This window comes from Malus domestica, chromosome 14 (genome assembly GCF_042453785.1).
Source record: "Malus domestica chromosome 14, GDT2T_hap1".
NCBI lineage: Eukaryota > Viridiplantae > Streptophyta > Magnoliopsida > Rosales > Rosaceae > Malus > Malus domestica.
The window spans coordinates 10,740,973-10,755,135 of record NC_091674.1 but is presented as its reverse complement, the minus strand read 5'-3'; the positions used below and the strand labels follow the sequence as shown (position 1 = coordinate 10,755,135).

The following is a 14,163-nucleotide window of genomic DNA, read 5'->3' as shown; positions in this document are numbered from 1 at the left end:
ATGTCACCTCCTGCACTCTATGCTCACATTGGATCCAATTTAAGTGCACAGTCTTGTCGTACAGACCACCATAGGTGGTTCCGGGTGGTTCCGACTCGTATGTGACTAGCGATTTATCACATGGTTATCTTGAATGCGTAGCATTGAGCATAATTATATTACACCCAATCTTGTCGTACATACATTTTTAGTGGTTTCGACTTGTGTGCAGTATAGTGTTGTACAGGTCACTAGAGGTGACTCCGGCTTATGAGCTAGCAATGATTGATGAGTTACGATTTCAGTCGTACAGGTCACTAGAGGTGACTCCGGCTTATGTGCTAGCAATGATTGATGAGATATGTAATGCGATGGGCTAGCATATGTGATGAATATGTGATAAGCTAGCATATGTGATGAATATGTGATGAGCTAGCATATGTGACGAATATACGATGAGCTAGCATATGTGATGAAATATATAATGAACTAGTATATGTGAGAGATATGGGTAAGTCGTACAGGTCACCAGAGGTGACTCTGACTTGCGTACTAGTATGAGTTATTAATCGCATAATTATTTGACATTATTGATGAGATGCTGTGTGTGGTATATTATGATTTTTCTGGAAATTATAAAGGTGTTATTGATAGGAGCATATTTATGCGACTTAGTATGTTTGTTTTCGTGCATTTATGTTCTTAGTTCTTAGTTATGTTAGTAGTTTAAGCCATTTTTGTGTGTTTGTAGGTTCTTTGGGCCAAGGATGCAAGAAGGTGCATTTTGGAGCACTTTGGAGCATTTTTGGGCCAAGATTGGATGGTGCAAACATGGAGACATGAGGATGGACGAATTTGATGATTCAAAGGGCTAGAAATCTGCATGTGTGTGTGCAAAGTGTTGGCCTACAACTTCAAACATCATAGCTGCCATGTGATGGCAGAAAATGTGTTTATTGCTAGCTAAATGGATGAAGAACATGCATGTGCAAGTATAAACACCACATGGGCAGCAAGAAGGAAAGAAAACAGCAAAACACACACCACATGGGCAGCAAGGAATCAGAAATTAAAGAATGGAAGAGTGGGAAGTGATGAGGACAACACAAACACACACACACATGAACACACACGACACTAGAATGGAATCAGCAAAGGGGAGTGAATGGACAGCAGAAAAAGCAAGGAAATTGGACCACTATGAAGTGGATTTCTTGTTGGTCTCCCACTTATAGCTTTGGGTGGCTTTGGAATGATTATTTCTAGGTGGAAAGAGCACAAAAACAGCACACACACATGCAAAACAAAGCTGGCAGCATCCTTTCTTCCTTTGCCGTGAGTTGTCATGTCCATTGCCTTGCAATTCTTTTCATTTCCAACCTCTATATAAGCACCATTCAGCCTTCAAGGAAGACACACAGCCATTCATACACATTTCCATTAGTTCCAAGGCTTGCAAAGAAGGAGGAGTGCTTGGAGTTGTGCTAGCCATTCCATTGGAGTTGTTGGAGCATTCTAGGTGTCTTCTACTTTGTTTCTCTATGTTTAATATCAATTGTTTTTGTTTAATTGCAAGTATGAGGAACTAAACCCTTACTTAGCTAGGGTGAAGTTCGAAGCCATGAACATGTTTGAGATATGAATTGATTTCTTCCAATTGTGATTTAATAAGTTGTGAATGCAATTCAATTAACTACTTTCTTCAAAACTAATTCTTGTATGTTGATTAAGGATGCATACTTAGTTTTCATGCATGAAATTGATGCTAGGATATAAATGAGTTTCACCTAATCGTTACAAGTTTATATTCATTGGTAGTGAAGGTTGCTAGTCACAATCGCGTTAATTGAATTCTTGGCAAACGTATCATGCATTCATAGTTACGAATGCCTCGTTAACACTTATGATTTTCATAGAACGTAATGATCTTTGATTGTATCTCTATTATGCATTCATGTAGAGGACTTTTGGAGAATAATTTGGATTGTCGTATGCATTCATCCAATTCAATAAATCAAGAAAAATCTGAGGATTAATTAGTGCATCACGGTTAATCTGGGGTGTTGAGTTTCATAATCTATTGAAAAGCAATTGGAAATCAATTCATGTACAAGTGTGTCATGTGTGAAGAATGGATCTCTAGCTAATCCATAAACCATCTATTTAGTTTTACTTTTTTGTTGTTATCTCAATCTCATCCAAACCAATACCTCCCATTTACTTTCTTGTATCGAAGTGTGTTTAAGTTTGTTTAGTTTGTGCCTTAAAGTGTTTTGAACTCTTTGAGTCTAGTTTAGTGTTTTAAAGCCTACTTTTGTGTTTTTAAGTTTCTTCTTATATTCTTGAGTCTTATATTTGTTGATTAGCATCCCTAGTTAATCCCCGGTCTAGAACGATCCCTACTTGCATCATTACTACAATTGTCATCAATAGGGTTTAATTTGTGTGTCAAGTAATTATCACATCAGTTATAGTGAGGGATTATAATGTTTTATTTGTTTTCTATTAGTATTTTACTTACAAGGCCACTCATCTTTGTCTTGTCTTCACCCTCTAGGTTTTATTAGCTGAGTTTTCTTATCACCAAAGACTCGTGGCGACTCTTAGTATCGGAGACTATTTCAATGGTATGATTCTTAATTCACTTTTCTATACTTGCTTATGCTCTAACGTCATATGTGAAGTGGGTTCATTCCCGCTCACCAGTGCACTCTGGTATTAAGGCACTCTTTGGTTTAAATTTATTCATAATTTTCCACATCATCACACTTTATGGCTTCGTCACCTTCCAAGTGTTGGCCAGCACAGCTTGATTCGAAGTCCTAGTGGACATTCCGGGTCGGGGTGTGTCAGTTTGAAAATTAAGAAATGGCTCATATACCTACTTAGGCACTCGCCTAGCCTGTGTAGGTCTCGCCTCTCACTTAAACAGAAAATAGATATTTTTCATTTTGCATTATGTTCTAATACTTTATAATCTATTTGTCATTTTATTTTTCAATTTATATATTTGACACACCCCGATCCTAGAATCAATGTGTGCTGGTATTGTAACATCCCACATCGCCCAGGGGAGTGATCCTTAAATGTATATTCCCATCCTTACCTAGCATGAGGCCTTTTGGGAGCTCACTAGCTTCGGGTTCCGTAGGAACTCCGAAGTTAAGCGAGAAGGAGGCCAGAGCACTCCCAAGATGGGTGACCCACTGGGAAGTTGGTCGTGAGTTCCCAGAAATAAAACTGTGAGGGCGTAGTCGGGGCCCAAAGCGGACAATATCGTGCTATGGTGGTGGAACGCGCCCAAGAAGTGGTCCGCCCCGGGCCGGGATATGACAATATTCCAAAGCAATTATGTATTTTTTAAATATAAGCATACCCTTATTTATCATATAGATCATAAATTTATTTGAATTCACCTAGTTCGCCTAGGCTCCGCCTAATAGCCTAGGTGCTAGGCACCAGCTACTGCCCGACTAGCGCTAGGCACCAACTACCGCCTGACTAACACTTAATGTCTTTTAGAACCTTGATTTCAACTCATAATAGAGGTTTTATGCTCATTTCTCAATAAGTCGGTTCAAGAAGTTCATGTGAACATTCAAATTATTTTTTCAATTTTTCTTGATTTTACACAAACACTTTATATAATATTTTAATCATTATGTACCACATGCACCTTGTGATTCGTTTGATATAGTTTTTCCCTGTTTTCTTCAAAATGGCGAGCACCCTGCAACGAGTCAGTAGCAACTTCCGAAATAGTTTTATGATTTTTCTCCTATTTTATATAAATTATTCAACTTATATTACATTTTATTCAAAATGTTCCCATTTACGAGTCATTTATGATCTGGTTCCACCAATGAGTTCAATTTTATTGTGAGACGTCCCGATGAAATCCAACGGTTTAAGTTGGTCCGTGTAGATGGTCTGCAAAAATAGTCCGCACAAGAAAATTTGCGAAAAGTATTGAAGCATAACATCACAATGGACTTTTTAAGTACTCAAAATGGCATGCTTGGGTCCATTAGTATACTGAATTAATACCAATATATTTTGGATGCATTCCCTAATCCTTAACATTCTTTTACTAAACTTTAATGATATTCAAAGTTTGATCAAAGTTCCTTGACTTTGAACACCTCATTATATTTCAATTAATATTTTTATTTTTATAGTTTTGACATTAATTGTTTGATATTTTATGTGATTTATAATCCTATAAATTTAAAATCCCTCATTATAATACTATTAGAAACGGTTACAATAACAAAATTCAAACATTTTGATTGAATAAATGGATAAAAACTATGTAAAAATAAGAAATAATAAATGGCAAAAAAATGTATTGTGTTAGAAAAATTGGTACATTTTACAAAAAAATTGGTACATTTCACATATAACAAAGTGGTACATTAACAAAGAAGAATGGGTACATTATAAATAAATTAGGGTACAGATAAAAGATTAAAAAATTATGAGTACAAATGAATTTAAAAAAAATATAGGTGCTAAAAGAAATTAATACATGAGTACAAAATAAAACTAAAAAGAAAATACTACAATTTTTTTTTTAAAATGTTGCAAATTAAAAGTGTCACAGCCCGTCCCGAAATCTTTTACCGAAGTTATGAAAAGATGGAATTGTCCCTAAAGATTTCTAAGGTGTGTGTGTGACTTATACATTTGATTAATATTGTCCTTCCTAAGTTTGTGGAAAATTTAATTTGGAACTTAGGTTATGTTTTCAATTGTGTGGTTAGGGATTAATGTGGACCACACACACACAAACCTGCCTTTTCTCTCTCACTCCCGTGGACTTTCTCTCCCTTCTCTCTCTCGGTTTTTCTGCACCTTTGTCACTGTGCACGTACGGACAAGCTTATTCTACGCCATTTCTTCACAGATCGAAGGTTCTAAGGTAAGAATCGAACTCATCTTGAGTCTCTGAGTTCAAACATACTAATTTTGGAACTTAAGACCTTCGAAATTATCGTGAAACCCTAACCCCGAAAATGTGCACTGTTCATGCACACGTAAAACATTGTGTTTCAGGGAATTTCAAGCTCACAGTGAGCTTAAGGAGGTTCTCACGAGCTTCGGGGTACTTCGTTGGTAGAATTTAGACGTCGGAGGACTGAGAACGAAGCTTTTCAAATTTGGCCGGATTATCGAGCTTCCTCAAGTAAGATCTAGTGGATTTTAGATCTTGAAACTTGTTTGACGTGATTCTACATGCTTAGGGCTTCATTTTGGTATAAATTGCGTGAGAAATGGTGAAGAATCGAGGGAGAAACCTTAGTTAGAAATTTTCCCAGTTTTCCGGTGCCGACGAGATTTTCCGGCGTCTGGAGGTAAGGGATGACACGCGTGGGGGCGCATGCGGCGTTGAAAAATTATTCTAAAAATATCTCAACGTTCGTGAAGTCGAGTAGGTCACTGTAGTATATTCATATACCCAAATTGAGCATCGTATGAGAATTATTACATATTGTTGGTTATGTGCTTTAAAATAACGTTTTTATAGTTGTTTCGCATATAGGTGAGACCTATCCCGAGGACGAGCGCGTTCAAGGGCGTCACGGGGGTTACAACCCTTCGATTTACCAGTGAGTGGGCAGTTATTTTCTGTATATACCTATATACTACTGACTTTTCCCAGAAATTGAATTTAAATAATAGTATGCTTTAAAATGCCATGCATGCATATTATATGAAATATATGAACTAGTATTTGATGTATATACGTTAAATGGTGCTGTGAACGCACAGGTGAGTATCAGGTGAGTTTTATGTTGTTCATGTGATTTATTGTTTGATGTGATTTATGTTGAGAGCTCATAACCTGCACCCATGGTGTTAGTGCTTATATTATTCACCCGCACCACACGCTCATCTTGGATCCAAGTAGGTGCATGTTGTACAGACCATTAGAGATGGTTCCAACATGTCGTATAGACCATTAGAGGTGGTTCCGACTTATAGGTAACTTTAGATTATTATACAACTGTTGATGAGAGAAGCACTAGAGCGTATTCTTACACCATTCTTGTCGTACAAACTACTTCAGATAGTTCCGACTTGTGTGCAGAGTAGTGCCGTACAGGTCACAGTTTGTGACTCCGGCTGGATTGGGTATTGAGCCATAGAATTAGCTGTACAGGACAGCTGCAGGGTCTCGGGTTGATTCCTTATTTCACTTGTTATATTGATGCATCCTTATTATGTTTTGAAGCATAGCATGACATATTTTCCTGAAAAGTGTTAAAGACTTGTGATTTGAGTTATTTGCTGTTATATATGGTTATATATATATATATATATATATATATATATATATATATTATTTTCTGGGAAAGCATACAGGTTTTACAATGAGGGGTTAAAAGTGTTATTAAATGAAATATTTTCGAAAAGCTTTGTTTTACTGACCCACTCAATCTTGTTTTTGCGCCCCTCCAGGTTCTAGTTAGCAGTGTTGTTGGCTCATGAAGATTTCCACGGCGTTCTGGCAAACTACCTAAATGTATGACTCACCCTCAGGTGTTGTAATTTAGTAATGGTCCTACTTGACTGCACCTAGTATTTATGCTCTGATTATGTGTGTTTCACACTTAAACTCACTCTAGCATGTTAGTTCGGATATTATTGCTAGTAGTTGGTTTTTACCCCTTCATATTTCTTTTACCTTTTTGCTTCCGCGTCGCACTTTTGGTTACATCATACCCACATGACGGCCAACACGCCCTGATTTTATGGTCGGGGTGTGTCAAAAAGTGGGTACAAACTAAAAATATAAATATATGATACAAAATTTAGGCATAAAACATAAATATACCATATGTAATTTTTCTATCATTGATTAAATATACAATGTCATGTGACGGTATACATGGTACAAACACAAATAAAACTTTAAAAAAAATATGGGTACAAAAAGAAACTAATATATGGGTACAAATTAAAAATAGGTACGAACTAAAAATAAAAATATATGATAAAAATTTAGTCATAAATATAAATATACATTTTTAACACTAAAGGAATATATTTAAAAATAAAAATATTTTATTATTCAAATAATTAATGATGTTATTAATACCAAGAACCTTGATCAAAAATTAAAAATGAAAGGAATTTTAATAAATAGAGTAGCAAAAAGAAGGATGTGATTTCTTCTTTTTCAAATTTATGCTCCATTAATTTGATTAATTAATGTTGATAAGCCTATGGTGATGGACTTTTAAAACTCAATTGTCATGGGGTATGGCTGTGATGACTCTCTCATTTAAGTACTCAAAAAGGCCTGCTTGGGTCCATTAGTTTCACCCGTTTTAAAGGGCAAGAGACATGTAAATTGCTCGTATTATTCACTCTCAATAGTATTTATATTTGTGCAACTCCACTTGTTGGGTAAAGATGATTACTATTCATAAATATTTTTTTTATTTTATTTTTTGGGTTACCTTGTTGCATTGCATGTAAATTACAAAACGTGGTTGACGTTAATCTTGTTCGATGGAGCAAAGCCAGGCTTAATTTGCTTGGCATGACATCAACCTTGTTTGCTGGACAAGGCCAGGCTTAACTTGCTCGAGCTTTTGGATAGGCTTCGCATGACCCACCACTTGATCTCTTCGATTTGGCCCGCAGGAGGTGGTTTTTCAGGTTGAAGGTCATCTTTCAAGCCCTAGGCCTTGTCAGAATGACAAGGGTGAAGTTTTTGGGGGCATGTCATGACAGGCTGGGGTGGGGACTCGGGTGTGCTCTAGCCCACCGCAAATCAGAAAATGTTCTTGTCGAAAATTCTAGGGGCTCCCCTCGCCACTTGCAAGGCACTCCCGCCACCCCAACTCACATGAGAATAAAGACTAGAAAAAAATGGCGTATGCACCCGGCTTCATGAACGGTTGAAGAATATTGATATCGAGGAGGATGTGAAAGATATGCTGTTTTCTTTTGGTTTCAGACTGAGGAGGCAAATCATGTGCCACCTGCCTTGCTATTAGGTGACTGGTTGAGCTTGACTTGATCTAGACAAAAAACACAATAATTTTTATTTAACTTTGTTAGAGAATGAATCTCACATCGATAAGATGACGGACGTACTTAAGTAAGTATCATAAAAAAAAAAAAGTAAGTTGGACTACTCCTTATATTGCCAATTAATTTTATGGTGTAACCTCAACTTTTTTCATGGTATCAGAGCAGATTGTCTAATGTGTGAAGCCCAACAGCCATACATGATCCACGTCACCTTGTTGTGTTATCCATATGTTTAGGATTGAAAATCATCACATGAGGGTACGTGTTGAGAATAATTTAATTTGGACCCGTAGAGTTAGTAAGTTGGACTATTCTTCGTATTATCAATTAATTTTATAATACAACCTCAACTTTCTTCAAAACTAATCTAATTTAAATTGAGAAGAGAGGCTTTGAACTTGAGTCAAGTACAAGAAGCACACCGCTCTAACCAATTTACTTAAGCCCAGAACTATGAGTCTTAAACCCCTTTATATTCAAGCCAATTATGATTTTTTTTTTTTTTGTCAAACTATAAATTTTGTTAAATTAAATGTTCAATTAACCATTAACAAAGTTTACACTCACATCATCCTGCAAATACTCAATTCCTTTCCCCTGCAGGCCAGTTATGAATCGGGATGTACCAATTTAAGTGCAATTTTTTAGAAAAACAAAAAGCGGAAACAAGGAAACACTCCGTTGATCAAAGTAATCCTGTTTCATTATACATCAATTTATTTATTTAATTTTTCTACTTTATGTCATTAATCAAACTAGCACAACAAAATTGGAATGTAACTATTTTCATGTAATTGTAGACATGAAAAAAAACCCTCTACACTCATTTCGGCCAGTATCAACCAGCAGCTGAAATGACAAAAAAAAAAAAAAGAACAACAACAAAAAAAAGGAGAAAAAAGGTAGTAAAATTACGTTGTTCAAATCATCAGGAGAAAAAAAAAAAAATTGGAAATCAAACCAGAGTGGCGATCCCACTGTATCTGGGTCTAGTTCTATCAGGTGAAAGCCCCTCTTCCATTGCCTTCCTCTTGTTATTGTTGGGCGGCATCGTTTGCGGTTGTTGCTGTTCTAGTTCATGATCCTGCTCCTGTGATTGAGTCTCTGAGTTTTCAGATTCATCTTCTTGTTTTTCTTGGTTTTGATTGCTGGACTTGGTTTTCATCAAATGGGGTCTAAGCCTACTCAAGTCTGATAGTCTCACTGGCTTTAAGAAAAACTCCTCAGCCCCTTCTTCCAAGCATCTGTTATTAACCACATAGTTTAATCAATTAAACTTCACAATTCAAATTTTCCTACCATTTTTTTAAGGTAAGTGATTTCTGCACTCCCTTTTTTTTTCTTTTCCGTTCACTCTGTTCCTCCCTTTTTCACTTTTCTTTACGTTTGGATAAAGGAGAATCAAGAGACGGAAACACGAGGAGTGCAGAAACAGAAAACGAGAGCGTGAAAATCCCTAAAAAGAAAAGTTACCTGGTGATTCTTGAAGGCACATTCTCAGATGACATGATCACAACAGGTATGTTCCTCAGAGATGAAGACTCCTGAGAAATCCACAAAAAAAAAATAAAAAAAATCCTATAAACTTTTTGGAATGTGACAAAGGAAATCTTGCGACTGACATCTGGAACCTGACTTATTTTTGGGTTGAAAAATTGGTGGGCAAATATTCCAGGAGATTTTAATTGATAGTTTAAACCCAAGTGGGCAATTGGACAATTGTAAAACTCCATTGGACAGATGGAAGAAAACTCAATGGGGAAAGATCGAGGAAAAGAAAAAATGCAAGGGAATATAAAAAAATAAAAAGCATACCTTGATTTTCTTGAGCAAATCATATCCTGTCATTCCAGGCATACAGTAGTCTGTAATTACAAGATTCACTCCCACTTCCTGCACAACCACAGAAAACCAATCAAATTTAGAAACCCATATTTTTTTTATTAATATTTTTACCAAAAAACAGGGGGGGAAATGGAGAGAAAAGTAATCAAAAGATTGGGAATTTGAGAGATTGAGAGAGGACCTGTTGATTGTTTGGGGAGATAGAAGGTGAATCTGAACTGCTTTGGTCATCCTCATAAAACCCCAGAAACTCAAGAGCCTTGCTACCAGAATCAACTGTAGTAACTGCATTCAACAACCAAAACCCAACATTAATATGGTAAAACAATGAGAACCCATATTCTTCTTATTCTGGAAAGGAAAAAATGGAACTCGAAACCTCGAGTGCAGGGGTTTATTTACCTTGATACGATGAGGTCTTGAGGAGCCTCTCGATCAGCTTTCGATCGATGACGCTGTCATCAACAGCTAGAACGTGAAACTGTGAATCTGTGGCAGACATCCCCATTTCTCACAGAGGAAGAAGAAAGCAAATACCAAAAGAAAAAGCTAAAATTGTTTTCGTATGGTGTTGGTGCTGTTTTTTCTACGGGAGGAGGAGGAAATGAGAAACAAGGGAGGTTCGTTGTATTGAAATAAGAAGAGGAAGACCCACCAATATCCACATCCCACAAAGCAAGATCCGACCAGATTTCAGTGTTTCACCCCAAATCTGTTAATTTTTTCCAACTTGATTTTTTGAATTACAGGGCAAGCAATGTGAAAAGAAAATGGAAATGACATGATTAATTTAATAATCCCGATGAAATTAATATTTTTATTTTATTTTTGGTTGACAGGCGGGAGGGAGGAGTAGTGGTGGGTTGTATGTATTTTTATACAAATAGGACATTTTGTTTGAAAAATTGATTAATAAGAATAAATAGTATTTTTTTATTTAATTATGAATTTTTGTTTTTCAAACTACATATTAATTCAAATTATTGAAAAAAAATGCTAGAAAGTTTTGAGTGGATGAAAGCAAATTAAAACGTAGGGGTATTTGTTGTTTATTGTGTGTTTTACCTGAATTTTTTCTTTTTTAGTATAAAATATATTTGTACTCGAAAAAAGAAATAAGAGTAATAAGGTATTCACACATTTATTTTTTATTTTTTTAACATAATATATTATCAATACTAAAAAAAAGTGAAAAAATACAGATTAAACGTCACATAATCATAATTTTTGTTCAGTTTATTTAATTCGATAACTTAAAATTAAAAAAGATGTATAAAAAGATAAAATAAAAAAATCTTTTGTGAATAACATTACTCGAAATTAAATTAAAGGGTAAAGGGTCGGAGGAGAGAGAGTAAGAGAGAGAGGAGCGGAGAGGGTGGGGGGAGTGGTGGAGGAGGTGGGCCCGTGAAAATCCCCAAGAGATACAGGTGACGTAAGCAGAGGTGCTTTTTCGCCGGGTGTGGAAGGAGAGAGAGCAATTTCTTTTGATTCCCTTTTGAGATTTGCTTCCCATGCCATGCATGCCAAATACATGATCATGGGCATACCCAACATGCCCATACCCATGCATACGTTCAACATTCACTTCAATTCATGACCTGCTGGCCAATTTTGCTGAATGCTATGCCTATTCAAATCTCAATCCAGTTGATTCAACTTACCGCGTGTTTCGAGGACGCCGGATCCTTTTCTTGAGGATTATGTGATCGTGACTGTTCATCGTACATTGTGCGGTTAGTTTTTGTTAGGTACTATTTATATTTAATTTTAAAATTTGAAATGATTTATGACCGCACGATGTATGATAAACGGTCACGATCACGGAATCTCTAGAAAAATGATCATTTGCCGGATCCTTTTCCTTTGGGGACACGTTGTACGTAAACGATAATTGACCACTTATATTGTGCCATGTAGAGAGTTTAGCATGTAGTGTGATTATTAGCCACGTAATATTATTAGTCCATATGGGTGAACTAGTAACACCATATGACAATTTGATGGTCTCAATAAAAAATTATGACAAGATTTTTGAGAGTAAGTGAGGTGTATCATATTCAGGTCAATGAAAGACATATGGAGGGCGATACATCCTCGGCTGTTTGGTGGAATCTATGTGCATTATGTGTCACTTGATGGGTTTTAGATTTGTATAAACAAGTACACTAAATCAAGGCCATCGAAGTATTTGAAGATGATCAAAATTGTTTGATTTTTCTAGTTACATTGAATTCTACTATGCATCAATTCATTTCGACTGCAAAATTAAACACTCTACACCGCATAAATTTCAAATCTCTTTTATAATTCTTCCATCATTTTGCATAAAGAGTGGGATCACTGGTGAATTATTTGCACACAAAAAAAATGAGGAGAGTTCGAACTCAAAACACAATAATTAAAATGAAATGCTCTATCTATCAAGAAAATTCATCACTTGTTCACCTTTTATTTTTTTATTTTTTGAACAAAACCTTTTATTTTTCTTGAGGCAAACAAGTTTCAGCTATTTAATTGGCTATTCAAACAGTCAAAGAACCTCTTGTAATTCAAGATTGATGTAGTCACTTAGTACTACAGTTTCGATTTTCGCCAATGACGAATTTGAACCACATTTATTGCTAGTACATTGTGAAACTCACACCTTTATCGTAGATAATATCGTTTGTTCAAAAATTCAAGACTTGGTGATAAGATTCCTTTTTATTTAGTCACTAAATTAAAAGTTTCTCTCAAAATTGTCATCATACAGTGTGGGATATAGTAATTAACCAACCATCCTGTGTATTTTGGCTATGTCAAAATATAATTTCCATGAGATTTTGAATTTAATGTGCTATCTTGTAATACGATAATAGATAAAAGGTGGACCAATTAGAAGAAATCCAACACATGGAAAAGAACTGAGAAATGTGTAACGGTGTAGAAAGATCAGATTATGAGCTAGTTTGAAGTAGTTGTGCTGTTCGAAAACCATGAAAGAGAAAAAAAAAAAATTATAGAAAATAAAAAGAAGCTTCTGTTCTGTTTTTAAAGTGGAACACCACATTTGGGCAGCATGCAAAGCAACAGATAATTTGGTAGCCATTTTGTTTCTATTTTTTGTAGAAAGGATTCCCAGACCCACTTTTGTTTTCTGTTGTACAACCTGTCACACACAATCCACACTCGTTAAACTTGTGTAGATGATAAAGGTTTGTTTTGGTGGGGCCAGTACCACATCCATTGTCTTGCCAGACATGATTGTTGATCCCATGTTGCTCAGCTTTACCTCATGATTTTTCTAGTTTTATCATGTAGTATTGTGAAACATTATAGGGCCAAGGATACTCCACCACAAATATATTGATATTATCTCAATTTAACTATCAATTACTATTTGTTAAGTTCTTTTTAGTTTTATCATGTTGTATTGTGAAACATTATAGGGCCAAGGATACTCCACCACAATGTTACATCCCACATCATTCAGGGGAGTGGATCCTATAAGCCTTATATGTATATTCTCATCTCTATCTAGCACGAGGCATTTTGGGAGCTCACTGGCTTCGGATTCCATCGGAACTCCGAAGTTAAGCGAGTTCGCGCGAGAGCAATCCCATGATGGATGACCCACTGGGAAGTTATAGTGTGAATTCCCTGAAATAATTTAAAAATAATTTAAAAATTATTACAATATTAGAAAGGCTTTTTAGCTAAAATAGTCCCTGAAATTGACACAACTCCTCATTTTGGTCTCTGAGATATAAAATCGATAGAATTGTCAATTTCAGGGACCAAACTCATTTTGGTCTCTGAGATATAAAATCAAACTCATTTTGGTCTCTAAGTTTGTCCACAGTCAATCATTTTAATCATTCCGTGAGAAATTCCCATTAAATAAGGAGAAAATGATAAAATACCCTCAATTTTTTGTCAAATCATTTTGGCTCAATGTTTATTAAACTAATAGTATTTTTGTCATTTTGGTCCTTGAAACACAAAGATTTTCGTGAAATTACTAAAATGATTGACAATGAACAAAATCAAGACCAATTCTATTGATTTCAAATATTAGGGACTAAGATAAAGAGTTATGCCATCATAGATCATTTTGGCTAAAAAGTCTATTAGAAACTATATATGATACAACAAATACCCTATTTGGTTCAATCAAAATTTAATTATAATCTTATATTTAAAAACTGAATTGTATGTAATCTTGTGTCTTCAGACCAACCAAACTATTAATACTTTGGGTTAAGAAATGATAAACATCTCATTTTTAACTTCTCACACATTATTATTTAT

The 14,163-nt window shown here is 35.5% G+C and overlaps 1 protein-coding gene and 1 long non-coding RNA gene across 4 annotated transcripts; one reads left to right on the top strand and one right to left on the bottom strand.

Annotated features, from left to right (window-relative positions):
- The first annotated feature begins 1,394 nt into the window (after window positions 1-1,394).
- LOC139191554 (uncharacterized) lies at window positions 1,395-8,176 on the top strand. 3 transcript variants are annotated; one of them, XR_011575605.1, is made up of 5 exons: window positions 1,395-1,498; window positions 2,537-2,606; window positions 5,522-5,588; window positions 6,442-6,505; window positions 7,513-8,176. It is a non-coding gene; the product is annotated as an uncharacterized lncRNA (long non-coding RNA). The 3 variants fall into 3 exon arrangements; XR_011575604.1 differs by having other exon boundaries at window positions 1,403-1,498; window positions 7,509-7,637; XR_011575606.1 differs by lacking the exon at window positions 7,513-8,176 and having other exon boundaries at window positions 1,398-1,498; window positions 5,507-5,588; window positions 6,442-6,650.
- A 530-nt stretch (window positions 8,177-8,706) lies between these two features.
- LOC103454584 (two-component response regulator ORR10) lies at window positions 8,707-10,765 on the bottom strand. The gene is made up of 5 exons (XM_008394183.4): window positions 10,273-10,765; window positions 10,052-10,155; window positions 9,841-9,918; window positions 9,499-9,569; window positions 8,707-9,269 (listed from the first exon to the last, which is right to left on the bottom strand). Exons 1-5 carry the CDS (start codon window positions 10,376-10,378, stop codon window positions 8,981-8,983), a joined length of 648 nt encoding a protein of 215 aa, XP_008392405.3. The 5' UTR covers window positions 10,379-10,765; the 3' UTR covers window positions 8,707-8,980.
- Between the last annotated feature and the right edge of the window lie 3,398 nt (window positions 10,766-14,163).

Excerpts from the sequence above, each read along its gene's own strand:
- LOC103454584 (XM_008394183.4), bottom strand. The coding sequence starts at position 10,378 with ATGGGGATGTCTGCCACAGATTCACAGTTTCACGTTCTAGCTGTTGAT. Across the intron at positions 9,919-10,051 it reads TCTCCCCAAACAATCAACAG|GAAGTGGGAGTGAATCTTGT; the intron begins GTCCTCTCTCAA and ends GTGGTTGTGCAG. Across the intron at positions 9,270-9,498 it reads GTGCCTTCAAGAATCACCAG|ATGCTTGGAAGAAGGGGCTG; the intron begins GTAACTTTTCTT and ends GGTTAATAACAG.